The sequence below is a fragment of the Athene noctua genome, chromosome 2 (genome assembly GCF_965140245.1).
Source record: "Athene noctua chromosome 2, bAthNoc1.hap1.1, whole genome shotgun sequence".
In the NCBI taxonomy this organism is placed as follows: domain Eukaryota; kingdom Metazoa; phylum Chordata; class Aves; order Strigiformes; family Strigidae; genus Athene; species Athene noctua.
In genome coordinates this window covers 73,691,718-73,715,835 of record NC_134038.1, presented here as the reverse complement: position 1 = coordinate 73,715,835, position 24,118 = coordinate 73,691,718, and the positions used below count along the sequence as shown (strand labels likewise).

The 24,118-nt window shown below is 39.5% G+C and overlaps 1 protein-coding gene across 8 annotated transcripts in view; it reads left to right on the top strand.

Annotated features, from left to right (window-relative positions):
• The window catches only part of FHOD3 (formin homology 2 domain containing 3), a 405,358-nt gene that overhangs the window by 230,911 nt on the left and 150,329 nt on the right, over window positions 1–24,118 (top strand). For all 8 annotated transcript variants that reach the window (XM_074899444.1, XM_074899443.1, XM_074899442.1 and 5 more), the window contains exon 6: window positions 10,202–10,296. In XM_074899444.1, coding sequence (XP_074755545.1) covers window positions 10,202–10,296 — 95 coding nt within the window. The remainder of the gene's footprint in view (window positions 1–10,201; window positions 10,297–24,118) is intronic.

Sequence of the window (24,118 nt, the reverse complement as noted above, 5' to 3'; positions counted from 1 at the left end):
ATGTATTGCCAGGTGAAGAAATTATGTGAGAATTAAAAAACAGCTTAATATAGAAAGAGTATAGCTGGATAAATTCAGTAGGGTTTTTTTTTTCTCAGTGTAGCTCCTTCATGGTATTCACCAAGCACACCTTACACTACCAGCTAGAATAAAGTGTTTGAATTTTACTGAGAATTGGATGGCTACCTAAGTGTTACTCTTGGCAGCATGCTTTGTTTTCTGAAAACCCTTCATGGAAAGTGATGTGAAACACCAGTGATAGGACTGCTGTTTTCAGTAACTGTCATTCATCTTTCTTTTGTTGCTTTTCTTTTGTTCAGGAATACAGTGTGTATCATTTTCAGAAGTCCATGCTTATTGAGTGTGTGCCACAATATACGAATTCTGGAGACTAGCCTTTGGCTTTTGAGTAGCAGAAGTAACTTTAAATGACCACTGAAATAATTTTGACTCTGTAAGCCTCCCTGTCACAGTCTAGTTTATGTGTATTTAGCTACCTTACTTATTGCAATGCTGTTACTTCAGAATATTAAATTTGGGCCCATGTTTACCTGCCCAGTATAGCACCTTGAACAATGAAGTTGAGCTTAAAAAAGAAGGAACTGCAGTCTTGGGAAATATTAGCACTCATGATAGGACAACATGTTACTACATGAAAACAAAACATCACTGATCAGTGTTTGTGCTTTACAAAGACTATGTTGACGTCTATGGGGTAAAACAATGTTTGAATTTTCAACTGACACTGGATTTTTTTTTTCTTCTGTTTCTCTTATTATACACTAATTCTGGAAATTCTTGTATCTCCTCTTTTTGCTTCCCAAGAATCTTTTTGTTTAGGAAAAATATAAATACTAGGAAATGTAGCTTTTTTTTCAAGAAAAACAAAACAAACAAAAAAAGTAGTCAGCAAGAATCTATAATTTGTTCACTTCAAAACTGACAGGTTTCATCCTGGAAGGTCTACTCTCATCCTAAAAAGAAATACTGTTGATGACTAAAAATGTTCGGTATGTGAGCACTTTTACCTTACCATATGTCCTTTTTCTGCTCTAGTGTTAGTCCATTTGTTAAACAGCCCAGCTGTGTGACCCCTTGATTCTCTTTACTTTCCACATAGGACAGGAACCCCAAGACAGTGTGCTTTTTCTCATAATCACCACAAAAGTGCCTGATTGCAGTCAACAAAGATCCTTTTGGCATATAATAGGAAAAAAAAAAAAAAAAAAAAAGTTGCATTTATTCCCTCAGAGTTTTCTCTGCCCCAGGTGCAAAGGCATGCAGAGTCTGACAGTCAAAATAAACTGGTTTTGCTCAGACTGAATCCTGATTGCATTTTCTTCCAATCTCATATCTGACTCTACAATGTTTCCCAGTCTGAATGCTGAGTTCATTCTTAAGGCTTAGCTTTTTGGCATGCAAAGGAGATGCTGGAATTCCAAACTGATGTGGTGTATGTAATTGATAATGATTGATAAAAGACAGCTAGCACCTGCGGGACCTTTCTTTGTGCAGGGTAAATAGGTGTCTGAGAAGTTCAAGAAAGGGAGCTGCAGAAATCATCTTTTTCCCTCTGCAGAGGTTGGTTTGTGTTTCCCTCTTTGTACCTTCAAAGTCAGGATTAGTATTGTTTACACTGACAGAAGGCTTATGTTCGTGATGATTAATGGAAAGGGAAGGGCCTTGAAATCCATCACATCTAGCACATTGCCAGACTAATTACTCAGCTCCCAAACAGAAGGGCTAAGATATTGCTGCTTAACTTGGGAGTTTTGCTAGATTTCCCTAGTTTAATCCTAAATTTAAGGTAATTTTTCTTTTCTGGCTTCTAGCACAGTGTGGTTATTGTTTCCTGACTATGGATTAATCTTCAATTTAAATATTATGGGAGGGACTAAATATATGATGGGAGGGAGTAAAGGAGACAGAGGCCAGACTTCAGTAGTGCATGTGGGCACTAGCTGAAATACAGGAAATTCAATTTAAACTTCAAACCAAAAAAACTTGCAAAGGTGACTGAGCACTGGCACAGTTTCCCAGAGATGTTGTGCAGTTTCCATCCCTGGAGGTATATTTAACACCCAACTGGACAGAATCCTTAACCTGCTCTGGATTTTCCTGGTTTGAGCAGGGGGTTGGACTAGCCGGTCTCCAGAAGTGCCGTCCAACCTGTGATCCTTTGATTCAATTTTACTGCTGTTGTAAAGTGCTTGGATGCCTAAGCATGATAAATCCATTATAAAAAAGTTTAAAATACATCTAAATCTGAGTTTTTTCTGAAACTGATCATGAACAATTTTATTGGAGACAAGAAGAGACACCTAATCATTAAAAACAGAGCTTAAGTTCTGCCCCAAAACCCAAACTATTTCTCTTTTGAAGTGTCAGTACTCAGTGTAAGAATTCACAGCTAGGAGTTGGGTGTAAGCCCACTGGAGTTAATTCTGTAGTATTTCTATGGGTAGTGTCCTGCACTGGCATGATGCTTTTTGCAGAATACTTCACCTCCCAAGAAAATCTCTCTGGCAAACTCACCATCATGTCCTGCTCCTGGAGAATGGAGTTCTGTGGGCCAGTGTGGAAGTCTCCTCAGAAAATCCTTTAAAACTCAAGAAATCTAAATTCTTAAGAAGAATATGTAACTTCAGACACACATTGGAAGAACATTATTCAGTGTTACAGCCTATATTGATTCAGTTAAGAAGCAGCTGCCTTAATTCAGCTCTATATATGCATACATTATAGCATGTGCTCTTAATTCAGGACTACCACACGTTCTCTTTTTCCACAGGAGTTTTGCTTCATGAAGCACCAAGGATGAATGGTCATCTTTTAAAATTGTCTAGTTAACCTTTCATTTTCTTTTGTCTTTTTCCCTTTTCCCTGCTCCTTCCTGTCTTTCTTAATGCTTGCTCGCTCTTTCTTTCTCTTTCTTTCTTTCTTTCCTTTTTCACATTCCTTTTTTCTTTTTTCCTCCCTTTTCCTCCCTTCTTTTCCTCCTTCCTTTTCCTCCCTTTTTGCTTTTTTTTATACTTTCATGCTTTTAGTCAGCTTGCAAAATAGTGATCTAATTCCAGAACAGACTTGCTTATTTATTAATAAGGTATTTTGATTCATATTTCTTTTTAATGATGAAATGTTTTAGACTTTTTCTATATAAACTTTGCACATCTTATTGCACATTGGTAAACATTATTAATCCTATAAAGCATGCTGAAGTATAGTGCGTTTAAAATGTGAGGGCTGCAACGTAAAATACTGATTAAAACAATTATGATTAATCATGCAAAGCTTTTATAATGCATATAGATAAGCCAGATTTCAGTTCATATAAAAAGACATTCAGCAGGTTAACTACTGACAGAGTCAAGTGAGAGTTTAGTCTTCCTTTGAGCTCAAATGGTGAGAAATATCACAAAGGAAATCTTGGAAGAGAAGCAGTTCTGATGTGCTCCTTTGGTTCTGGTGGGGCTTGTGTGCTGCCACAGGTGTTGGTGGTATGTATATAGTACCAGCTTTTGCTGAAACACATGAGCTGATTAAAGCTGCCTTATGCCCTTTGACCTTGCTGCACTCTGTTTTTTAAAGGGAGAAACACCAGAGGAAAAGGGTGGCAGAGGAAACATGAAGAGGAGAAAATTTCTCTGTAAGAGGTTTCTGTGGTTCTGGACTTGCTATGTGTTGGCCATCCCTTGGGGAAGGACTGCATTTCTTTTCATTTGAACCTTGGGGACACAGAACCATTGGGAATTAGGCTTTAGGGAAAGGCAATGTGTGAGGTTCAAACGGTAACCAGGCTTTAGCCCTTCTAGTTAAGGAGCCTCAGAATAGGCAGTTACGGAGGCACTTGATCACACAGGTACCTTTCCCTAAAAAAGAGGAGAGGGGACTCGCTACCTGCACCCCCCCTCCAAACTGTAGTCACAACCTGCTCTGTGGTCCCTATGCCTGCTTTATTGCTGAAGTGTTATCAACAGTCAGTTTCTGAGGACCAAAAATGTTTGTGTGTGTTCTTTGTGGATGACTTCTGAGTACCGGTGGCACAAATGACTGTAAATGGCCTCAAGGCTTCAAAACTTTGACACATTTTCCAAGACTTTGTCAGCCTGTTCCCCATTGGTTTTATGTACTAATCAACAATGAAAGAGTGTTTCTTTGCAAGCAGACCCCAGGGCTCACCAAAACTAAGGTTATTGTTAAAGACAGACAATTAAGAACAGAATACTACTAATAATAATAATAACAACTCAGATCTAAAGGTCTCTCCATTGTGCCAGGAATGTCAGAGTTATAAATCTCTTCCAATATTTCCTGTGGACTTTTGTGGACAGTGGAAACTATTGCTAGGCTGTGCCATATAAGAACCCAGTGTTAAGCATGGAGTTTTAACAGATTGATTAAAATATTGTGTCAAAATACATATATACTGTCTCTTTAGAATTAAAGTAATGGTAAAGGCATGTTTTTATTCACCAAATAGAGAAAGGATTTTTGTTTCTTGGTGAGCTTGACCTTGGTTTTTAAATAAGATGTGCTTTTAAGGCTGTTATACCCTCTTGGTTATAACTACAGCCAGCAATGTACATTGCAGGGCCCGGGTGTGCTGCGGAAAGCTGTGTTGATTGCACAGGAGAGTGGCGTGTCCAGCCTTCCTGGTTTGTCTGGCTTTGCCCAGGGGTGACCTCTGGACCGCAGCTTCCCTTGAGCCTGTAATCCAGGGGAAAATTCTAGTTGTCACTTTTGTCACTCATTTACAGTATTAAAAAACAGACTAGTTTTATTGAATCTTTGTATATTTTGCTATTGAAGTAGACGGAAGAAAAATGAATAAAAAGTTTGATCTAGATACCCTTTGTCTCTGCAAAAGGTCTGAACTTTGAATAATACTTTAGGTCTCAAACTAGCATGCAGAAGTTTCCAAATACTTATGAGCTATTAAAGTATTGCTTAAAACTAAAAGCTAGATTTTAAATAGTGTCGACTAGCATAAGAACTTCTGATTTACATTAGCAGCATAAAACATTTACATCTGTACAGAACTGTCTTTGCAGTTGTAGTTTATAATATTAGTTCTGTGATGTCGGTTTTTTGTGAGAAAGTTCAGTTCTTGGTTAATACAGTTAATACAAGTTCGGTACATGGTTAATATGTGAATTCTGAAAATTCACTTCTTAGCGTGTTTCAGCCATGATGCGTGCAATCATGGAAAGAACAAATGAACAGAGAATAAAAAGACAAGATTAAGAAAAGAATTGGGATTTAAAGAAACTTTGATAAGAAACAAAATATTCATGCATTTGTGGCCAGGAATAAGATTGTTTTAATCTTCCTAGATGACATGACAGATATCTTCAACAGGAGTTAAAGAAATGGGAACAGGTATATAAACAACAGATTTTGCACTGAAGCTAAAACCAACCCATACAAAGAGTAACAGAGGAAAAAAAGAAACCAAGCAAAATCCCAAACCTACAAATTTTATCTGGTTCTAGCTCTGTGGAATCAGTGTGAGTCATAAAGTCAGGCACAGTGCTGCTTTGTAAGATCATTTTCAGAAGCAATGGAGAGGCCAGGTCATCTGTCTTATCTGATGTCACCTCTTAGAAGCAAGGAGGTCTGCTTTGATTTTGTTAATTTTAAAGGAGCTGGATGGTACAAAAGTTGTATTTAATAATGATTTCTCATCAGGGGAAACGCTATCCAATATCCTTGGATATTATGGAGACGATAAGCTCTTCCCTGGCTTTGTGTGTGCAAGCACTGTTGATGGGAATGTGCTACAAAGCAAAAGTAGAAGCTCCAGACATCCAGCATGTCAGGGCTGACCTGAGCTAGAGATTTTGTGTTCAGGGCAGACCCACTTGGTAGCTGTCCTCTTGCCTCTCTCTAGTGAAGAAACACTGAGAAAGAAGGCTAAGGTAGTTGGGTTTTTCTTCAGAATTATCATCTGGTGCATTGTAATAGAATATTAGATAGCTTTATTATCTCTCCTTCCTGGGATCCCTCATACTAGACGGATACTGAAATTTTGTTCTTGATCAGGATGTTTACATTGATGGATTAAGCCTTTTTGGTGCCCAGGAGGGCGTATGTAATCTTATAATCTGTTTTCAAATGAAATGAAGACAATCACACAGACCCTTAATTTCTCATTGATGATAAGACTAGCAAGAAAAAAGACGACTTTTAGCAGCTTGTTCTTCCCCATTAGCTTTGTCACAGTTCTTTGTAATTCGTGCTCGCCCGTTGTATATAGCGTGTCACGTGCACCACAGCTGCTGGTTATGAATTGCCTGATGAACTTGGGCCAGGAGCTTCTTCAGGAGCTAAAACCTGTGGTGACAGGGTCTGACTTTGGCCTGCTTCACCCTGTATGTTTGTTTATTCTGCTGGAAACAAATGCAATCACAAGATGCATTCCTGCCATAATTCTTGATGTGATGAATAGGGGGTTGACTTGCAGGAAACTGTAAGGAAATAGTGTTTCTGCTCATTCAGTACTGTTCTCTCTGAGTTAGTCTTGTGGTAAAATATGAAGCAAATAGAGCAGACTAGAATCAGGTGTATGGGCAAGTAACACCTTTTAAACTTTTGACACTCTGAGTGGGAAAAATAGACTTAAAGTGATGTTCATCATGATGATGTTTTGTGCTAGAGTCTTTCCCCTTTGGTCCTGTTAACTTTATATAGGAAAGATCCCAGGAGAGTATCATTGCCAATACTGGGAAGTTTTTAGAGGCTTTCTTAAGCCTCTTATTTCACAGAAATCTATGAAGTTTCTGGCTGGTCTGTCCTTTTCTAGCCTAAGCCTTTCCTAAGCAATCCAGCAACTTTCCACTTGAAAATAGCTATGGGTAAAGTCACACACTACTTTCACATAAGATTAAGGGTTTGACAAGGGTAGTGGGAACAAAGAAATTCCAAATTAAGTCTGCTCCGTATTTAAACACCCCCTCTCCCACCCCACTGTTGCACAATAGCAACCTTTCCTAATGCAAGCAGGTTGTTGATATACTTCCAAAAAGAATTCCAGTTAGCTGAGAGATGGGATTAAATGGATTAAATAGCCTCCTCTTTTTTTTCAGTGAAAAAAAGGAGTTCGGTTGAAGGCACACAGAAATGCAAACTTAAATGATTTTGAACTAGATTGGCCTTCCAAACATCCTCAGATTGCCTTGCAAGTTAGCATCCCTTTCTTGGCGAGACCCTTTGCGTTGGTGGCGGGTGTGCGTGCACGCCAACATACACAGGGCGGGCCATGGGTGCCTGGATTTTTCACTGCAGCCACAGCCATTTCAGCAGATTATGATCGTGTGCCGGGAGGTAGGCTATCATTTGGGTAGAAAAGCTGCAAAAAATATAAAATGGTGCAGAGTGCTCTGTGGCCAGTTTATCTTCATTTAATGCAAAACTGGTGTGCCCTACTCAGCCAGACCCAAGCCTTGGGAGAGCCTGAGAACTTCCAGTCCACCAGCCTGCTCCTACACTAGTGTTTTTGGTGGCCTCTTCCATTTTGCCACTGTGTTGTGTGGTTACTAGATGTTACCTTTTCTTCCTCAGCACAGACGCTTGACATGGTATGAAAAGCAACATTCTCCTTCCTTTAGGTCTTCTCATTGACTTCTTTTCCTAAAAATTTATAAGGCATCAGCTTTGTACAAAGCACATACAGATTCTCCCTAATTTACTCTTCCTCATAATGAAAGCTGATTTCTCCTCAACCTTGCCTATCATGTCTTGTTTTCATTTTTCTGACCCCTGAAGACAGGAAATAGCAATGTGAAGCTCCACGCCAAGGTCTGTCAGCAGCTGATAACTTGATGTGTGGCAGATAGTTACTGGAGTCATGACTTGTATGTGGACAGCATGACTCCATAGCAAACCTGTCTTCATCTTGGTTGTTTCATGGGGTCCTGTGTAATTTTTTGCCCTGTGAAACTTACTGGCCACTCGTTCAAGCAGACGTAGTAGTGATTTTTTTCATGTGTTGCTAATTTTACACCTATATCAAAAAGACCCATTCTGTTGCTGGAAAGATAGAGATACTACCATATACTTAGGATAGCATTGGTAATGAAAAAAAAAAAAAAAAAAAAGTGGTGAGAGGGATTGGGAAGGTGCAGGATTGGTGGTAGCAGATTAAAATTGTCAGGAATCCCTAAAATTTATTTTTGGCTTTTCTCTAAGGTCTTCCAATTTGCCTTAACCTATTGCTTTTATGAAGAATCACATCTAAGAGGCTAAAGACTAATGCATCCCAGCTCTCACTTACGCATCCAGTCTAACTGGTCTTAAGTATAAGCGGTGGAGTAATTCTGTATTGTGTGCATGTTTTCCCTTTAAAAGCTGACTTCTTGCTGTCTTTGATTTCTATATTAATTTGGAAAGCATGTGCCAAGAGTAAAATTTGTTTCACATTTGTTTCAAATACAAATTAATTCCCTTCACCCCCAACAAAAGAATTTGCGAGAAAAAAAAAAAAAAGGGGGGGGGGGTGGGGGGGTGGTGACCTTATCATGACTGGATCTCATCCTGATCAAGGGGCAAATCTTTGTAGCATTGAAAGGAAGTAAAAACAAGAATTAAGGACTTTCTCTGATTACTGCTGGGATAGCAGTGTTCTCTTCTTTCCTCTACCTGCAAGGAAATACTTCAAAGCAGCCATTTATTCAGGCAGTGTAATTCTTATCTCTTTTTACTGACTGACTTACATCTTTTATTTTACTTTAACACTTGGGCCTGTGTCCCTCCCACCTGATTTTATTCACCTGAGACACGTGTCTTTGGAAGGTGGTGAATGATTGCTTCCTGGAGAGGAGTAGAGGAGAGAGAGATGGTTGTACCCCAGCAGCAGTGCAGCCTGCCTAAGATATGAGTTACCTCCTTGCTGTAGCCCTCTTGCTCACTTTTTCTCTGTCTTCATTGACTGTGTAGGATGACTTTGCTTCTAGCTTGGTGTAACAGATTAGATAAGGGATGTAAGTACCTAAAATTAGTACCTCTTTATTTTAATTGTAAGTTGACCAACAAGAGCAAAGGAAAAAGGACGAGACAATGTAAAATGAAAGTTAGTTGCTTAGCTATAGGGGTACTTCAGTGCTTGACTGAAACTCATGTCTTTGAAAATCTGCCTTCAAGGAAAATGATGCTGCACTGTGCACAACCTGTGCAAAACTTAGCAAATATTTGGAATGTGTTTAGAAGTCATAACGTCATAATTTTCCTCACTTTGTGAGTTTTTTCCTTTTTTCCCCCCATAAAGCGATGTACTAGGGGCTCATCAGGTTGTATGTTAGATAATTGAGTTGTTATGCCAACAGGCTGTGCTGAAAGGTGTTACATCAGTGATTTCTTTTTCATCCCACTATGCTTTGATCTCCTGCTATAAAGCAGAAGATCTAACAGTGGAAACTTTTGAAGATGATAGATGAATTTTGCTAATCCACTTTTCATAATCCTTACAAAAAATGTCTGTCCTTATCAGTCAGAAAAGATTTAATAGCTGTTGTCTCTAGAAAGTCTCATCAGGATTGCAAACTATGGAATTAGTGTTAAGAAATATTTTACTAGCATGTTTTGAAATGTTGTTGTAAATGCTTTAGAGTAAGTGAAGATGCTTCTTTGTTAACCATGCTTTGTTTGTTGTATTTTCTCACTAAAATTCAAAACTCCTTTGCAAGAGAGCACTGTGCAATGGTGAATATTTGCTGTCCTTACTGGTGTTAATTGCCCTGCTTTAATTTCATATTATTGGAATTAACTGAAACAGTCAACTTAATCCAAATATACTAATTCCAAACATTATATGGTGCTAAAATAAATGGTAAAAGTCTTGCCTCACAAGATGTAAAGCATCATAGCTGATGGAACCATTGAGACAGTAAACAGTGTGTAGAATATTGTTTTAGAATACTGTTTGCAGATTTGGGGGGAATGAAATGTGACATCTTCTAGGAAGGAACAAGTGCCTGTTCTTGTCCCTAGATGAAATTCACACTTATATCATCCAGATGAAGTCAGTAAAGTTGCTGCGGTTGCCCAGGATTTTGTCCAGCACAATCTTGCCCAATATACTTTTTGTTAGTTGAGCTCCCCACGTCTCTGGAAAAACCCTGCTTATAGAAAATTGCCAGTAATGCTTAGGATTATAAAAAGTATTCACCAGGTCTGATTATATTTTATCTCTTTTTCTTTACAATAGCTTTGGGCCAGATAATGCTCTATGTCGATGGCATGAATGGAGTAATAAATCATAATGAAACCATCCAATGGCTGTACACACTTATTGGGTCAAAGGTAAGACACTCTCCAAAATTCTCATTTTATATGATTTTTGTGTTCTTTCAATACATTTTATTTGTATTACATATGCATTTAGGGTATAAACAGTTATAAAAGTTCTAAATGAGTACATAACAGTCTGCATGGAAACCAGGGTACACTGAGCTGTTATTTCTTTTCTACCGTTTTTATACTCTTTTGGGCTGTGTTGACACATACTCTGCTCTTAAAAGCCATGATACCATGCACTCATTACTGTCTGCGCTGCCATTGCAGCTGACCATGGAGAAGATTTTTTAGTCTTGCAGTCGCAGCTCCCAAGAGATTCTTCGAAACCACTTTTGGGGGTGTTTTTTCTTCCCTTTCCATTCTCTGAATACAAATCCTTTTCTACAGTTTCACTGTTTTATACTGCTCAACTTTGCTGAGCACTGTGGGAGGGTAATTCAGAGTGACTTCCTTTTTAGAATAGGATAGAATGGTTCAGTTCGAAGTGACTTACAACTATCATCTAGACCTAACAGCCTGACTAATTCAGGGCTGACCAAATGTTAAAGTGTGTTATTAAGGGCATTGTCCAAATGCCTCTTAAACAGACAGGGATAGGGCATCGCCCATCTCTCTAGGAAGCCTGTTCCAGTGTTTAGCCACCCTCTCTGTGAAGAAATGTCAAGTCTAATGACAAGAATTATCAAGTCCTAATGTTAAGTGCCTGAAGAGCCCTAGAAGACAAAATCTGGTACCTGCCTACGGGGGATTCTTTGTTGGTCCCTACATACAAGGAGACAAAAGCTGAAGGCCAGAATGTATGCCACTTGGGTTGATCTTCTCCAGTGGAGTATTGATTTATATAGTGCACAACCCACTTTAAAGGCCATCTTTTCTGCCAGATGAGAAGAAAACAGGACATAGATTCTCTTGGCATGCCATCCTGAAAGGCCATAGGGTAGATAAAACCACAAATAACACCATTTGCCAGTCTGCTGGCTGTCCAACTTCAGGAAGTTTATTAAGGCATGCAGGAAATGCTGCTGCTCTTGCCATGTAGACCTGCTTGGGATAGATCTGTATGACACAATAGCTGGAACAGGGTATGTTAGCTATTGTTAACAACTCAAAAGTTGCTGTAATTGGTGGAGTTGTATCCATAGTTAGAATTACCAAGAAATTTCCAGGAACATTTCCTCAAGTGGCTGAGATACAGAAAGTTGCTGTTGGATACTGTAGCGACATAGAGATGCTGCTTCTCTCCCCCTTTCCCCTGATAGCTTTCAGAACACAAGGCGAAAAAGTCCCAGGGGTCTTTTTTAACCACTACAGACTTTTTTCTACCACATGCAGACTACACTGCTGCAGCAGATTATCAAGTCAAAGAACAGATGCTGCAATATTGAAATAACTGATTTATCTTGGGTTGATGTACCTATATTGGTAGATATGTAAAAGTAAGATAATTACAGTTATCAAATCTCAGGTTTGCAGGGTGTGGCTCACAACTGGGAGAAGATGAGGAGAAATTTTTCCCCACTGTAAAATGTTCCACTGTTGTCTGGGTGTCACGCTGGGCAATTTGCCTTCTTGAAACAGAGAATGTTAGCCATGTTTGGAAAAACAGTGCAAGATGAGAGAGAAATGGTTTGCTTGGTATAGATCCTGATTTTCTGTGGGACAGATAAAAGATGAAAACAAAAAAGGAAAAAAATACATTGCCATGTCTGTGATTATTTTAATTCACTAATGCACCTAATAGGAGTGGGATGAGAGATAAACACAACTGTATTGCTACCTTGCAGATTAAATTCTGTCTAGGTTTTCTTGACCAGACCACATCAGTTCTGGGGTCCTTAAGCTCCTTTTGCCCTCCCCCATCGCCAGCTCGAATGATTATCTCCGTGTCCTGGCCCGGTGCCTGCAGCTGAGGAATGCAGGCAATGCTCTTTGAATAGTTTGGTTTCAGGTAGCATCAAAGTTACTTTTTCATTATTCTTTGACTGTCTTGGAAGAGATCTAAGTTCCTGTCTGTGTGCCAGAAGTTAACTGAAGGTATGGCAGGCTTACTGTCAGAGTGTGGTGGGACAGCTGCTTTATGCACTTAAAGGTGGTTTTGACTTTCTGTGAAAAATGAACCCCTGGAATTTGCCACGCACCTACAGTCTAATTTGCTGCCCTGCTACGCTGGTGTCTTCTCTGCAGAAAAGATGGAGAAAAATAACTTAACACTGCTGAACAAAAAAGGAATAGTGAAAATGCCAAATAATTCTTGGGATAAATCCCTCTAACGGGATGCAGGAGGAATACAGTCATTCAGCTGCCACAGTTGTGACACATGGTTTCTTGCCTTCTCAAAAGCTCTGACAAGACTTAATATACTCAGCAGTGGAGATTGCTGAATCTTTTCCACTGATTTTTTTTTATTATTATTTTTGGTCAAGTTCTGTAATGGTTTTGACCCTTCACTCTTACTTGTTCTGCTCTGTTTGCATAGGACTGTTGGCATCCTTACTCATTTGGAGTGATGTATTACTGCAATTTCAGCAGAGGATCTTAGAGTCTGGCACACTCAGCACTGCAACAGCTATAATTTTGATACCCAGCTCCAGGATGACTTTATGCACCTAGCAGTATTTCTGTACAGGGATAGGGGAAAGGGGTGGAAAACAAAATTTAAAATTAGTGAGAAAGAAGGACTATAAGCAGTTTACTGGAAGCCTGTCTAGATTGTTGCCATCATATTCTTTACTGTTGCTAGTTCTGCTGCAGTTTTACCCCTCTGAGCACCAACGGATGTTTATATAGATGGTTTATCGGAAGTTGCTGATAATTTTAGCGCTGTTGTCTCATTTTGCTCTGGATAAAGTTACCAGGGAAGTGGTTAAAATTCTGTGACTGCAGTGGTGCTGCTGCCCTTATGCTGGGTAAGAGGCATCAGTGATGTTAGGGTGAGGAACTGCAAAGTGGGAAGAAAGTTAATCTTAGATGACTCATTTGTTAGTGGGCAGAAAGAGCCTTCTGTTTCAGACTGGTATTATATAGGTACTAGACTGGAAATTTGAAGTTAGCAGTACCCTTTTTCTGCCATGTTATTTAAAGAGAAGAGCATTATCAGCACATCCCAGACTCTTACGGCCACCGCTGGTCCTTTGCACATCCAACCACGTGTGACCACACCCGTGTATGCCACTGGCCTTTCATAGTTTGGCTGTAGACTGCTTTCCAATCATCAATGGCTAATACATCCCTGGCATAAACCATTTACAGCATAATCCCCATTTAATTGTACATTAGTACTGTTTCATCATTAGTTATATAGGCATCAATTCATCAGTCTTTCCCTGTTAACAAAGCATGCAAGTATGTACTTAATTATAGGTGTATGGTTACATGCTGTTGGCTTCCAAAGAACTTTTAATACATAACTGAGTTCAGCAGTGTACTGCTGTAGGAGTGCAAAAGAAGGCTATAGCAGGGCCAAGGCTCTGAACAGCTTACATAAACTAGTAGTTACGTAAATAGGAAATATCTGTGTCAACCAAGTTTTTTAGCGTTCATTGGTAGCATAGAACATGCAAGATAGTTTGCTTTTAAAAACACAAAACTATATGAGTCAATTTATGCTAATTAACTGGGCTTTCAGAATTGCTTCTTAACTTCTTTCTTTTTTTTTTTTTTTTTTTTTTTAAGTGGGTAAATCAACCTGTCAGGGGTGTTGCCTTAACTGGCCGTGTGCCATAACACACATGTTTCAACCTCACAGCATCTGGGAAATGATATTTAACCACATTCTCTGTGTTTCTGCCAGCTATACATTGCTGCTGCTGAAGTTGGAATTTTTTGCATTGTATTGCAAGTTATATTTAGCCTGGTTGTAAAGGGATCTGAGGCATTTGCTCATGCTGGCAGCTGGCACCACAAAGCCCTGTGGAGCTCTATAGTGGATCACCTGCAGGTAGAGTCTCGGTATGATGGTGATGGCAAGTGCTGTTGAAAAATTTCTCTTACCCAGAACAAGGGACACTAAGCCATATTTAAGTCCTTAGAATGTATGTTTCATCTCTTAGCATGTATGAGGTAATATATATATTATCTTTCATATTCATTGGTATTCCCTCTGACCTGGTAATAGAAAGTGTATGCTACTGTATCAGCCCCTTACCCTCTCCAGGACTAGCTACCAAGTGTTTACAGAAAGTATATTTCTTGGAAAAAAATCAAGTGTTTATATTGTCCGCTAGAGAAGCAGACCTTCCTTTGCATCACAACCCACAGACTTTTGCCACTGCACCTTAATCGTCAAAGGCACATCTAAGGCATTAAGTGGTCCAAAACCTGAGTCTGGTTTCACCTTCTCTTTTCTTCCATTTTGACTGATACTACTACTGATAAAGATTATTTTTTCCTATTTGATGATCCAGGCTGTTCTAATTTCCCCCATGGGCGATAAAGCCCCTTTTTGGCATTGTTTTCAGTGGAAAGTAATCCATTTTCAAAGTGATGCTGGGTAACCTCAGAAGACAGAGTGGAATGCTGGGCCCAGGCTGATAGAACAAGGTTGATTAAAGATTCCTATCTCACATCTTGTTTTAATTTTTTTTTTTTCTACTTTGCTTCTGTCTGGGTCCTAGATCGCAAGGTTAAATATGAACTTTAACTAGCAAGTTGTTCCCTATGCCTTGCGTGAATCTTTTACTTCCCGTGGTATTGAAGTAGTAATTTTTCAAAATGTTTTAAAATGTAATTCAGTCCAAAAGAAGGAAAAAAAAAAACCAAACAATTTCAAAGCAAAAGGAAAAAAAAACAGAACATAGTTGTAGTGAGTGAATTTGTTGATTTCAAAAGGAAAGTCCAGTAGGGCTGCTTTTCCTGCACGGTGCCAGTGACATGTTAAAACATGCACATGGTTGGTAAGTCATTTCATGAGAATTTTGAGAGAAATAATATTCTTAGGCACAAAAAGTACTAAAATTGTTTTACAACTGAATCATTTAAGATATGTAGAGGTAAATACTCGGTTTAAGAAATTGATTGAATCAGTCTTCATTTCACAAGTCATTAATGCATGTGCTCAACTAAAGTCATAAGCGGAGCAGAAAATACCATACTTGATTTTGTGCTTTTCTTTTCCTCAGGAAACTACTCACCAAATCTTATGCAAATGGGTGTTAAAGTGGGTCTACAACTATATACAGAAAACTAGTTTGCAGACATGGAGAAAGTTACAAATGTAAGGGGCTTAAAAGATGTGAACAGAACTAAGATAGTAGCATTAGTAGTACTGGAGTCCAAAGTACGTTGAATTAAATCACTACCAAAACTGTATGGTATACTCTTTTGCTGAGGGTCTTGGAAATACAGTGTGTTTGCATCTCATCAGTTTTTCCAGTGATGTATTTTGAAAATCATTGTGTGTATGGATGACTTATTCAGAGTTAACTTTGCTTGGATGATGAGAATGAATATACATAGGAATATGCCTGATCTTTGGGAGCAAGAGGTTGTGCTGTAAACTGTCCTGTGCTTTATTCTTAACATGTTTGGAAGGTGATCTAGAAAAGCTGGCCAGCTAAAAGAATTAAGCGTCCTAGAAAAATTATACAGCTTGGGGACCTCTTGTGATTAATTTCACATGTTGTCTTCTTCCCAGTCTTCTGCCTAGATGGTTAACAAGCTTTTGCAGCCTCTGACAAATGAGACCCCATATACAACTAACACACAAGCTATATAGATTGCATTGTCTCTCTTACCTGCAGCCACATCTCTGATAAGCCTGTGCTTTTGTTCTGTTTTCAGATCTAGCCCAGATAGAAATGTCAGTTAGGTGTAAGACTTAGAGGCTTTCAGGCTCTTTTACTTCCTGGATGGGTTCAGAGCAAAGCTGAGATCTCCCCTCGAGCCCCAAAACCAGAGCGATCTCACCCATGGTCTCCCTTCACTCGAGACCCTTGAGCTGTGGTGAACAGGTACAACTGATTTGAGTTCAGTGAAACTGTGAACATTCATGTCAGCTTAGCAGCTGGCTCTTAACTTAATCTGCTATGCATTTGGCCATTGAACTATTGTTATGAAAATGGTTGTGTGAGGGAGAAACAAAATCTTGGATTTATGGGAACTTTCCTACTTCCTGCCGCTCAGGGGCTTGAGCCAATGCTCACCCAGGTCGGCGGAGAGTTTCCCTCCTCTTTCACTCAAACTCTAACGGCATTGTAGCATGAACAAAGTTTATTTTGAATTGAATTTAATTGGTGCTTTGAAGATAAGGATCAGGATGTTGCAATAAACTTGGAATAGGATGCACCAGCCAGTGCACACTACATTATGCACTCGTTTTGGTCTGTCCAACTCAGCAGACAGTCTGCTAAGAGTGCTGCTCTTCTTTATCAGCTGTTATTTGTAGGTTTCAAAGTTGTTCCATCGAACATGAGAGTTTGCAGTAGTACAGTCCTGCAGCAATAACTATTCCTGTAACTCCGTCTGTCTCATTCAGTTCTGAGTAATGTGAAGGGATAAATACCCATTTTTCTGTGTTCAGAATGAACTCCTTTAGATTAAGGCGATACTAGAAAACACACAGTTCCGCCACATCATATCAGAGATATTTGAACTCAAGTCATTTGAAGTGGAGAATGAGAAAATGTAATTATTAACTGCCAACAACATGGCAAATGTTCAGGCCCAACTTTTCCCTCAATCCGATCTGTTCAAATCTGTATGAGAAAATGTCCTGTTAGTGATGAGTGAAATATGTCCAAATATTTCCAGAAAATACCATGCATATATGCAGATGTACAAATTTCTTGTTGTAAAGGAAAGGCGTAAAGAAAGAAAAAAGCAAGTGTTATGCTAGAATTAGGTAAGGGGAAAAACTGAAAAACAACCTAAAAGTCAGTGCTAGCTTTTTAGAATTACCTTGGTCTCTCTCACTACAGTAGCTCAGTGTCACAGATATGTTACCATTCATATTGGTGAGCAAATTATTGTGCCTCAGGCCCTAACTGTTACTACTTTCTATTAGCTACTAGTGTGTTTTAACAAGCATTGTGTCCAGCATTCCTGTGAAAGGAGAAGGTGTAGTTGCAAAGTTTGTTTGTATTGATATATGAGACTAAAGAAAATGGAGTCTACTTTTTCCAGCATGCTTGAAGCCACCAGTGTGAAAAGTCTTTGACTATAAAATCAATTGCCTGAACAAGGAAAACAGAAAATTTTCAACCCTAAGTTGTCAGATGGAAAAGAGTGAAGAAATACGAGAGTTGCCGCAAGGATAAAAAGCATCTGGTTATAATCCAAGAGTATAGTACACACCTGAGATTTTTATGCATATCTAAACACAGAAATCAACTTGGCCAATATAAAACACATTGTGGTCATTATGCCAAACCTTTTGGGATAGCTAAGTTATCATTTTGCAGGATAGAAATACTGTTAGGACTAAGTCAGGAGTTTAGTAAGCTTTTAAGGAGTGTTTTAAAATTTAAAAGAAGCAGTTATGTACATTTTCTGGAAGCACTGTTTCATGAATTCAGACGCTAATGCTTCAGTTTGCAGGGTTGCCTGTTTTCTGCTCTCTGTTGCTCTTAGGAGATACGGGGAAGTATCTTTTCTCTCAGTGGGTACAGTGCTTGGTGGAGAGCATGTGGGCTAATAGAAAGTTTTGATGAAGACAGGGAAAGCTCTTCTGGTGCATAGTCAATTACTGAAATGCCACCAAAGTTGTTAGCTCAGGTACCTTTATTGAAGGTCAAAGTGATGTAGTTTTTAAATCTATTTAACAGTATAAATAAGTGTATGTGAAAAGTCCAGGTAATGCTTCACAATGAAGTGCTTCCTCTGAATTCCTCGTGGGTTTTTTAATCATAATCATTTCTCTTTGGTCTGGTCCACTCAGTCATGTTGATGTCCAGCAATGTGATGTTTTTAGCACCATTGCAGAACTAGGATGGAGACTGCACAGGTAAGTGCCTCTTCATGCAGGCACTTGCATGTGGCCTTAAGTGCAGGCATCCTGGTGGGAAGCCACTTAGCAATCCTTCCTTGCTCCCCTGAGCCCTCTTCTCCAAGACTTATACTTTGTGCTGCCAAACTCAACAGCTTCTGACACCGGACGAAGATTTTGGAAGTCATTTACTGTCTGATACGACTGTGTGCATTGTCAAAAATGCTGTATGTTCAACTAGCTGTTGTGCCGGTCTATTGGATGACTGATTCTGGTTTATATATTTACATTCATCAGTAAATAGGTGTCAAAAATCAAAGTCATAGGCTCATGTCAGTAACAAATATCCTTTGTACCCTGTTCTGGTATCTCCATTTCAGCAAGCCACTGGGCAAGTCCCTTCAGGTGCAATCAGCAGATGTACTTTTATGCAGTGAGGTATTGAGTCATGGGTAGTGGGGCCCATGTCTATGCCATGTGTGGTACATGAGATAGATAAGTGTGAAAAATAAGAAAATGCACCATAGTGAAAGGCTGTGTTTCCAGAAAATGCCAAGTACTGGTACCCTCACCTGTACTTATTGTCAAATTGTTATATTGTTCCTCTTCCCTCTGCATAGCGAGACCAATGTAAGAAACAAACCTGGCATCCAGATTGCCTGAGGTTTAATTAAACATCCTGAGTTTTAGACAGAGACTTTGGCTGTTCTGCCAGCAGAAAGCAGGGGGGTGTGCATGCACTGAGATGACTCCTGCAATTTTGTAGGAAGAAAGGAGGTTGTCAACCTTTTGCATTCTTCAGTGTGTATTAATGTTCTGGGGTTTTATGACTGTTAAAGGGCATTATGGTTAATTTTTACTTATTCCCTCAGATTTGAGGAATGTAGGTAGTCTTTCCTTATCTTAACGGAGTTTTGGGCTTCCCTTACATATTTACCACAATGCCCTATAATATTCATTCAATGACAAGCATGGTTTAATTAATTTATAGGATATGGTTAGGATGCTTTTGTTAATAACTTCATTTTTTTCACGGTTATAGTAAACTTTTGGAGAGTCAGACTTTGTTACCAAGTTGCTTTTTCCTCTCACCTCTTATTTTGGTGATTATTGAATTGATATTAAAGTTTTTTCAGAAGATCTGCACTGTTGATATGGATCCTTTTTACAGGATTTTGCAAAAATGCAAGTACAGTTTGTGAGGAAACAACAGCAGAAATTCCACACAAAGTATGTTCAAATTTTTGGCTGTGCGAGGGTCTCATTCTCCTCTAAAAGTATGAATTGAATCTGCTGTGTACTTTCTGTCTGTTGATGTGAGGCATATAGGATTCATCTTCTTCTTCAGAGTGGTGCTACTTACTCTTCTCTCTTTTTTTTTTTTTTTTTTTTTTCAATGTCCCATCTTTTTGGAAACTCCTTGAAACAGAAACTGAATTAGTCATTGCCTTATTTTTTTTATTTTTTTTTTAATTTTATTTTTAATTCGTCTTAATTTTCTTCTTAAATTAATCTCTGTCCTGGTTGCCATATATATAGTGCAGTAGTGGAATTCTGTCTGCAGAGGAGAAGGTGATATCCAACATTTTTCACAGCGTCATGTAAACCAGATCTGAGACACTTCAGCCAACACAGCAGTTAATATACCAGTGTTTTGCTTTCAGCTTAGCCTGGAAGAATGGCCCAGCTAGAGAGGGAGTCCATACATTGGGAGAGCCAGGCTGAGTCCAGCTTCCAGGCACATTCTTGAACCTGTTTCCAAATCCCTTTGTTCCCTGGTCCCTCATCTGGAAAATTGGTATTTGGATTTTAGAGCCCTGGAGGAAGAACATGGGGGAGTGAAAGGACAGATTATATGTGTTGAAGACAGATACGTACATGAAAGTTGAACCTAATGCTAATTGTTACCATATCTGTCCTTCTGGCATCATTCATAAATGTTTGTCATTCCTTTATTTAGATATAGTTTGTTTTTAAAGCAACAGCTATTGGCTGAAGGTACTTGGATAACAGTAAAAAATATGCTGTATCAAAAATGGAAACCACCAAACCATAATATGATGGCTTTATATTCAGCATGTAGCACACACCAAGGAACCCGAGTTGCAACCACATGAGGTCCCTCACCAGGTTATTGCCCTAGGACTCTTGGTGTTTACCTCATAGATTTTACATTGGCCTCTCCAGTTACAGGACTAGTCCTCAGAAAGGAAGATGTCTGGTAGAATGTGTGGGCTTCAATTATTGTTCCTATGATCAAGATCAAAAGAAAGGTTCTCTGATATGTGGTTTGGTTTTTTTTTTCCTCCTTAGTCCTCCAGTAGTAGTTTATAAAGTCTTTTCAGAAAGTTTTCCAATGTACCAGTAGATTCTCTAGCTGACTCCCATGATTCACCAAAATGAGTCTCATCTGGATGTGCTGTGTACTCTCTTTCCATATTCTGATCCTCTTTCATCACAGCAATCAAACAAAGAGTTCAGATGCTTCCTGGTTTGCCCCCCTCTCTCTGCTATTTTCCTTTTTGAAGACCACATAAATGAAAAACAAGAATGTGGTGTTCAGTATAAAAAAATACTGTTAATACCTCAGCCAGCATGGAATTTTTATAGATTGGTCCCTTTTATTTTTGAATTTCCTCTTCTTATTAAAAGAGACAGAACTGTAACAAATGTATGCTTTGTCTTTTTGTTTCCAGCAGTGTGAAGCTACCTCCTTCTTTAGTTTAGTAGCAAAATTAAAACACCCTCTCAGAAGCCGTTTTTTTCTCCACTGCACTTTAAATTTCACTTTGTGGTTGTCTAAGCATCTTATAGTTATGATTTTGGAGGGAACAGCAACATTTTGCTAACTCACAGTTTGAATGCTTCCCCAGACAAGCTTTGCATGTGACAGACTTTCTTGCAGAATGTAAGTGGAAAGAATAAAATGAGACAAGAGACCCCTGCAGATGTTAACATGTGGAATTGCCTCAAAATTGTTAATCCTATGTGAGTTGAGTTTCTGTTCACCATATTTTCCTTTAGAGAGGACGGAATTCCACTTCATATTTTCTTCTCTGTGTCACCGCTCACCGTGGTTTGCAGTCCTCTGTGGTCAAGTAGCTGTTTCTTTTTGTCTTCCTCATTGCAGTCTAGCTTCCCCATATACACGCTCTCCTCATATTTGATGTCTCTTGGGCCACTCATCCATACACAGGACTACTGTAGAGCCCCCTGTGGTTAAGGATTCTGTGTGGCTGTAGGAGGAAAGACATGATAGACCACCTAAGGTTTGTTTCCAGATATTCACTGCCTGGTGATTTGCTCGGATGGATGTCTGTACTAGCTGTGGATCTGATAGTGAGATTTGTGCCAAATTTGCTTAGAAATGCTTCAACTTTTGTCAATGACCTGCATGATGTGTTCCTTCTCATTTGTTTGTCGTCCCCATCTGATGTGGGGATACAACATAAATGCGGAAGTTCAGTTTCTTACAGTGGAAGATCTATGTTCACAACAGAGCATCAGACAGAGAATGTAAGTTCACTAAGGAGAAATTGCAGTATATGTCAAAGAGGATAGCCATGCCATTTAGTAGGGTGGGTTTTGTATAGAACAGCAAGTGCTCAGAGGGTGTCCCAAGGCGCTGGGCCGTGGGACAGAATCTGAAAACTGAGCACAAGATTTTCCTGATGTCATCACCTGATGTAGTAATACTGCAATTACTCATCTAGGGGGTTGTTTTGCTTTTCTTCCCTTTTGCTCAGAAGGGTGGGTTAGGATTATTCGTCATCTTTGGCTAAACCGACACAAAGTTATGTGGAACAGATGGACATCACCAGACTGCATTTACCTACAGGTCATTAACACAACACGTTTTGACAGGTCTGAATAGTTCAATCCCAGTCTGCACCAGTTATATTATAGATGTTAAAGCACTAATAGCATCCTGCCATTTCAATTATTCTTTAGTTCTAGAATAAAAATGGAGCCTAAAAAAGCATCCCCTTCTCATTACCTCCTTTTTCAGAGGGGTTTCCTTCTAAAGTTTTCACAGTAAGTTGCCTTTCCTCATGGAAGTGAGTTGTCATTTGAGAGGCAAAAAGGGAGATACTTCAGTCATCAGAGCTCCAGGAGGTTTTAGGTTTACCTTTTCATTTGAAACGATACTATTAATTTGTGTGTCTGTTTTAATTTTAAATGCTACTTTGTCCATAAAAATAGTTTGCTTAAATGTCCTGTATCTTTAGAACCAAAGGAAAATGAAAATGCTGAAATTTTTAGAGTAGGTATTAATACCTCCTGACTCCATCTGAGATTCCTGCTTTTCTGTGTGGGTATGGATGCATGCAGAATAATGCTGACACACACGTATTTTCTCTGACTGCTCTGGAGAAGCAGCATCATCAGTGGTGGCCACCGCATGCCTGCAGCAAGGAAAGATCAAGAAAGGAGACCAGACAGGACACATTTTGTACGACCAAGCGCTGCAGCTGTTCTTGTGTGTAAGGAAAAAATATCAGTGGGGAGAACAAAAAAGCAAGCTGCCTTTTCTGCCTTAGAAAAGCCATCCGACAGCACCACCTAGCAGACACAGATGGGTATGCATAACCAGACTGAAGACAAGACTGGCAAAATGCTTCTGGGAGAATAATGGAGCAGGACTGTGTGCTGTAAAAAGACCTAATACCTAGCACAGGTCCTTGGTACGAGCTGAGTTGTACTGTCATTCCCTCATGCAGCTGTTACCCTTTTGTGTCAGATATTTGTAGCCCAATGCAGCTAATTAATCTCTCCACCTTTCTGATGAAATACATCTTCAGTTTTGGGAGTTTTTTTGGTACTTTGGAGTTGTGCTTTTTGGCCCCATGTATTTTTTAACATACCTAGCTTCATCAGAGTGATGGCATTAATTCTCTTGCAATTAATTGTCTGTACTTCTCTGCATTAGTCCAAGGTGCTAGGGAGGAAATTGCCCAGCAGCCTGCTGAGGAATACTTCCAGAGTACAGATTTCAAAGGTCCCAGTAAGCATAGCCTAGTCCCACCCCAGCGGCTGGGGAAGATGTCTTAGAAAATAGGCTGCAGCTGCTGACTGCTTCTCTTTTTAAAAGATGTTGTTTTACATATTTGTTTTTCTAGAGGGACCAAAACACGAGGTTGCTTTTTGGGCTGCAAATGTGAGGAGTTTATTTATGAAACTGTAGCAGCCTTTACTTTGTTACTTGATTAATCTTGTTCATCTCCATACCATAAATTGCCTTTTAGCCTTCGCCCTGCCATCCTAAACAGGTGAATATGAAAGGCTCTGGCAATACCCACTTGTGGGAAGCTGTCTAGGAGCTTGAAGGCAATATTCAGGGCTGTAAATAAAGAGGTGATTTCAGAATACAAGTGGTAGTTGATTATGCTGAACAAGAGCAGCACTGGTCTTCCTATGAATTGTACTGTGTATATGTGAGTTAGATGATTTCTGTGATTACTATCATGTTTTTTCTGGATTGGAAAGGACCTTGAAGATCACCTAGTCCAACCATTAACCTAACATTGACAGTTCCCAACTACACCATATCCCTCAGCGCTATGTTGATCCGACTCTTAAACACCTCCAGGGATGGGGACTCCACCACCTCCCTGGGCAGCCCATTCCAATGCCTAACAACCCGTTCTGTAAAGAAGTGCTTCCTAATATCCAGTCTAAACCTTCCCTGGCACAATTTGAGTCCATTACCTCTTATCCTTTCGGTTATTACTTGGTTAAAGAGGCTCATCCCCAGCTCTCTGCAACCTCCTTTCAGGTAGCTGTAGAGGGCGATGAGGTCTCCCCTCAGCCTCCTCTTCTCCAGACTAAACACCCCCAGTTCCCTCAGACGCTCCTCGTACGACCTGTGCTCCAGACCCTGCACCAGCTTCGTTGCCCTTCTCTGGA